The following is a 5889-nucleotide window of genomic DNA, read 5'->3' on the forward strand; positions in this document are numbered from 1 at the left end:
ACATATAACTAATGAGTCAAATTGCTAAGCCAACTTTTTATTTTGTTGTTTTGGTTTTTAATACAATCAAGACTCTCTTCTTAGACCGTTCTATAGTGATGTTCATTTAGGTACGCCTCAGCGATTTCACAAAAGATCAACCACACTGGAGTATTTAATGCATGGACTCCAGGAATAAAAGTGCACACTTGACATTGTTATTCATCATTTTTTTGCTGATTCATAAGGCAAGCACACCCTCCAGCAGTATTTTGTCACACAGCCAAATCTGAAAAAATCTTCAAACAGAATACCCTCTTGTGTAACAGCACATATAAGGCAGCAGCAGGAGGCACCCCATGTCCACCTCCAGGTTTCCGAGGCTGTGTAAGACCCATCTGCAGAGGTGAGAGCTTCTTTGTCTGTGCCCAACTTTGTAGCTGCTTTTTCAGAACTTTGCTATCAGTGCTGTATTTATCTCTCTAACCCAAGCACTCTTGTCTCCTGGCTTCTTTAGCATAGTAAACCTTCTATTAGGCTGGAGAGTGGTGGTGCACACTTTCAATCCCAGCAATTGAGAGGCTGAGGCAGGCAGGTATCTGGGTTTGAGGCCAGCCTTGTCTACACAAGACAGCCAAGGCTACACAGAGAAACCTTGTCTCAAAAAACCAAAGAGGAGAAAAATCACCTTCTCCTAGTTGAGTTGCAATAGTGCTTGTTGGAATATTTATATATTTTGCAGTACTGTAGACTGGTCCCAGGACCTTGCTCATGTTAAACACCTGCTCTATCACTGAACTATATCCCCAGCCCTGGTGCTTTTGATTTCTCCAATTCTACATATTCCCTGACTTCTTTTGGGAACAAGGTAAGTATCGTATGAAAAATAATGAATTAAAGGAAGACACAGACATGGCACACCAATTGGTGATTAAATACCAAATGATCAGCCATGAAAACATACATATAACTAATATTATATGGACTGAGAAGATTATGTTTAGGAACATGTATGTATATACATATGTATATATTCATACAATAATAATGAAAAATAGGCCATGGAATTGAAACATTTCTCCTTTCCCTTTTCTCACTCCAAACCTTCCCATACTAATCATATTATAATCTCAAAAATAAAAAAAAAAATTTCCATTTTACAGGAGTCCACAGGTGAGATTTTGAATATTTAAAGAGACGGGAGTTTTAGAAAGACTTTGGAGTTTAGAGAGGTACTTTGAATATTTTAAAGAGACTGAATTTTTAAAGTGTTTGAGTTTTTAAAATTTTTAAAAGCTGAAATTTGCCTTATTGTGATATTTATATCAATGTGACATCTTGGGGACAAAGAAGAAAGGAAAGGTTGTCCCAAGCTGACAAGGAGTCAACTGTTCTGGCTGGTTTTGTCACAAACCACAGTCATTCTTAAAGAGGGACTCTCAACTGAGAAAATGCCTCCGTAAGATTGGACAGGGCAGGCCAGGTTCATCATTGGCTTCATCTCAGAAGGCTGTTCCTTCAACACAGGGATTTAAAACTTAAGAGCATGCCTCAAGTTGCCAGGAGTTCACTGTCGGTCTGATAATTAAAACCTTCATGCTTCTCCACATAACCACTACCCTTCAATTTTTGTGCAACTTCTGTCATGGATATTGGAGGCACTTATCTGCCTCTCTTCCCTTCTGCTGTTAATAGGAAACAGAGTACATTTGTGTTCACAGAAATGTTCCAGGCAAGCAAAACACACCTTGATGAACTCCAGCTAAAACGTCTGGAGGAGATGTGCATTGTCATTGACAAGCAGGATCAGATCATTGGAGCTGAAACCAAAAAGAACTGCCACCTGATGGAAAACATTGAGAAGGGTGAGCTGGAAAGAGGATACCTTGAGCATGCAGGCCTGATGCCCCAACTCTCTGAACTAGGCAGTGGGGAGGCAAGTGTCCAAAGTGTGCCACTGCTTCAGTGGGTTGGGTAATGCAGACTGGGATTGCTGCCTTGAAGTGGGCTGAGAGAGTCAGGAATTGCAGCCAAGCTGGGTGTGGTTGTGAACACTTTAATCCAAGTATAGAGGCAGAGGCAAATGTATCTCTGTGAATTCAAGGTCAGCCTGTTCCACACGGCAGTTCCTGGCCTGTCTATATAGTGATACCTAGACTCCAGGAAAGGAGTAGGGGAGGCACTTCACTGTCTCACTCCCAGTGCCTCGTGTGTCACAACTTCCAGGACATAAGCAGTCACTCTTTGCCACTGGGTCATCCTTACTCCTGCACAGGCTGGCAAAAGTAACTACAATTGTTTCCAGACCATAGGTTTAGAAGCACAGAAGTGTCTAAGACTTAGAATTGTGCTAGCTAGCATGGCTTTACTTTACTTCTTGGCCCTTTAGTTTTTATGTTTACAAGTGGAGGAAAACTGCAGTACTTACTTGCAGTATTACTGTGGGTAAATGATTAATACTGAATATCACCAAATGCTAAGCAACTGGTATAGATTCTATCCCAGTCATGAGCACCAGCTACTCTCAGTGCCACCATCCTGAGCTGGAAGAGAATGAAAAACAAGGGAAGGGAATGCTTATGCAGGCTCCATGTTGACTAAAGTGTGGCCCTAACAATTTGCAGGCCTGCTACACCGAGGCTTCAGTGTCATCCTCTTCAACACAAAAAACCAGCTCTTGGTCCAACAGAGAGCCGATGCCAAGTACACGTTTCCCGGTGAGCCACCCAGGTGAAATCCACGGAGCACCAGATTCTAACTTAGGTTTTGGGAGACTGAGAGAAATGACTAATAAGCAAACCTATCAGAGCATTCATATTCTCTCTCCCTCCTCCATCCCTCTCTGAGCTCATCAGTCCTACTCCAAAAGAAGATACAAGGGCATTAAACTACAAGCATTTTGCAACTGGAATCGAATTGTGATTATTTTATATTCTAATGTTTGTCTAATAGAACTGATACTGGTAAGTCAGAGTTGGATCTACTTTATATACTAAATATGGCCAGGAAGGAAACTGCCCCCTATTTAGTAAAAGGGCACTCTCAATAAAGTAGCATGTTGTACATTTTCCCCTAGGACATTTTACAGACTCCTGTTCTAGTCATCCTTTATACATGCCGGATGAGCTGGAAGAGAAAGATGCTCTGGGAGTGAGGAGGGCAGCCCTGAGACGTCTGCAGGCTGAGCTGGGCATCCCCCAGGAGCAGGTACTCACTCACTCCAATGTGGGGCTCCATGAAGCTTTTCATGTGCTCAGGGATCTATCTGTTTGATAGTTACGATGTCACATGGCAGTACTGTCAATTTCATCCATCAAAATGCTAGCACTTAGGGGTGGCTGCTGGGCTAACACGGTTTCTGCCTTGTATAGGAAATAGTTTTCCTGTGGAAGTGCCTCAAGTCTGGTTCACAGGGCAGGCTATGAAACAAGTCACTGTACTGGTGCTCAAGTGTTTCTCATTTCCATTTTCAAAAGAAATCTTTTACACTGCTGTATGTCCTAATGCACAGATCTGTGTTTAGCCTCATGTCCTGTATACATGTGGTCTTCATTGTGAATGAAAAATGAAAACACCATGGCCAGGAATTGTGCCCCTTTGATATGATCTACCTAATATCTACTTAAAGCTCAAATGCTTGTGTGGCACTCTGTGAAAAGGAATGAACTGTTTTCTATCTAAATTCTCATTTTCTCTATCTCTAGTGAATTAATACTGTATCAACTTTGACACAGATTTCCATAAAGGACATAATTTTTATGAATCGAATATACCACAAGAGTCCTTCTGATGGCATCTGGGGAGACCACGAGATTGGCTATCTTCTGTTGGTGAGGAAAGACCTCATGCTGAACCCAGATACCAGGGAAGTGAGAAGCTACCGCTACATGAGTCAGGAGGACGTGCAGGAGCTATTGGACAGGGGAGCCCGTGGAGAAGAGAAGATCACCCCATGGTTCAGAACCATCGTAGAAGGCTTCCTGCTCTCTTGGTGGCCTTCTTTAGAGGATGTGTCTCCATTCATTGAGCCTGACAAGATACATGGACTGTAAGGTGTATGGAAAAGCAATGTTCAAAGCAGGGATTGGGGTTGAGATGACTCAACAGTTAAGAACACTTCTGCTCTTGCAGAGAACAGGGGTTCCACTCCCAGCATCCACATGATGACTCACAACCATCCATAACTTCAGTTCCAGAGGCTCTTACACACTCTTGTGATATCTGCAGGTAGCTGGCATACACAATGTGGTATATATACAGACAAAAGCAAATTAACTCAAAATATCCAAAAAATATCCAAAAAAGTAGGGTTCATCACTAACCTGTGGTTAGAATGGCATGCATTACAGAAGCTGAGTTCTTATACCCTTTCATTGCTTGTACTAAACTAAAATGCAAGCTTTTTTTTTTTTTTTTTTTTTTTTTTTTTTCCGAGACAGGGTTTCTCTGTGTAGCCTTGTGTCTTTCCTGGAACCCACTCTGTAGCCCAGGCTGGCAACAAACTCACAGAGATCCACCTGGCTCTGCCTCCCAAGTGCTAGGATTAAAGGTGTGCACCACCACTGCCTGGCCAATTCAAGCTCTTAGTTTTACCTAAGTGCTTCCTTTTTTGCTGTATCTCTAGCTCTTAAACATTTTCAACTGTCATCTATGGAAAATGCCACTTTTCTCCTAAACCTCCCCTCTTGCGAGCCACAAGAATATATTATAGAGATTCAGCTGTGTATTAAAGCTGAACTTTGACCGGCCAAGGGTCTGTCAAAAGGCAAAGCCATTTATTATGAATATTTGGCGTTACCAAGCCTTTAATATTTCAGCTGTCTTCTGCTATGAAATCCTTGTGTGCCCAGACCTTTTGGTAAAGAGTTCAGCTCCCCAGACCTGCTGAACCTACTAAGTTACTAACTGCCCTGCTGAGTTTAGGAGACCAGCTGGCAGGAGACACCTAGTTTGTTTCTTGTGCTAATGAAGTTCAGACCATCTCCTTGCCTTTTTGGTTCTCCAGAGCATTTTTACTGAGAACAAAAGATGTTTTTACATATTAAAGTGAGAGGTAAAACAACATTCCTGAGGAGGCAGGGAACCACGTGCCCAGGGAAAGAAAAGGCAGGCATTTTCTGTAGACAGGGACAAAACAGCATGGCGAGAGAAGAGAGGACGACAGAGGTTCCATAGAGGGTAAGCAGATCTCGAGTAAAGTTTTCTGAGTGCCAGGAGTAGAGAGTAGCAGAGATGGAGAAAGAGGATACAGAGGACGAAGATGAGGCTGAAAGCATAGGAGTTAGTCGTTAGCTGGACTATGAGCTGGGGAACTGGACGGAACTGTAGTTAAGGAGACAGAATTTCATTCCAGAGAAATAAAGCAGACGGATATAGAGCTTGGTATGTCTAGAGTTGTTCCTGCCTTGGATGCCTGGGGCTATTGCTGAATTGATAGAATTTTGTCTTAGAGGAATAAAGTTAACAGACATAAGAACATAGTGTACGTAGATTTTTTCCCCTGACATCCCACACTGAGCATAGCAAAGCCCTCTTGGACCCTGGGGATTCGATACTCCCCCTGGTGGTATCACTCTCCCTCCGAAGAGAACAGGAGTCCCTGTTCACTTCTCCTATGTCCAGTGCTCTGCAGGTGATCTCTGTACCTGGTGCTTACAGACATAATGGTGTATGAGATTACATATTGAAAACAAAGAACTTTGTTAGTTTTCACTGGGTTCACAAATTTCACAGGGACTATAGTGGAGCTGATGAGCTGATGAGCATCATCAGTTACTTCCTGCCGTATTTTTTCTTCAGCCAGTGCCAACCCCCAGCACAAAACACCCATCTTGCACGTATAAAGTATCAATAAAAATCAGTTTAATGTCCCTTGATATAGCTCAAGTAGTAAATCTGTCTGGTAAAATG

At 42.5% G+C, this 5889-nt stretch overlaps 1 protein-coding gene across 1 annotated transcript; it reads left to right on the forward strand.

Annotated features, from left to right (window-relative positions):
- The first annotated feature begins 1475 nt into the window (after positions 1-1475).
- LOC114707928 (isopentenyl-diphosphate delta-isomerase 2) lies at positions 1476-4031 on the forward strand. The gene is made up of 4 exons (XM_028890842.2): positions 1476-1844; positions 2604-2696; positions 3056-3186; positions 3714-4031. Exons 1-4 carry the CDS (start codon positions 1625-1627, stop codon positions 4029-4031), a joined length of 762 nt encoding a protein of 253 aa, XP_028746675.1. The 5' UTR covers positions 1476-1624.
- Positions 4032-5889: the final 1858 nt, after the last annotated feature.

This window comes from Peromyscus leucopus, chromosome 5, assembly GCF_004664715.2.
Source record: "Peromyscus leucopus breed LL Stock chromosome 5, UCI_PerLeu_2.1, whole genome shotgun sequence".
Lineage (NCBI taxonomy): Eukaryota > Metazoa > Chordata > Mammalia > Rodentia > Cricetidae > Peromyscus > Peromyscus leucopus.

What these genes read in the sequence shown, in the direction of transcription:
- LOC114707928 (XM_028890842.2), top strand. Translation starts at nt 1,625, where the DNA reads ATGGATATTGGAGGCACTTATCTGCCTCTCTTCCCTTCTGCTGTTAAT. An exon ending in TGCCAAGTACACGTTTCCCG is followed by an intron (nt 2,697 to 3,055) that starts GTGAGCCACCCA and finishes ATTTTCCCCTAG; the next exon opens with GACATTTTACAGACTCCTGT. An exon ending in TGGGCATCCCCCAGGAGCAG is followed by an intron (nt 3,187 to 3,713) that starts GTACTCACTCAC and finishes ACTTTGACACAG; the next exon opens with ATTTCCATAAAGGACATAAT.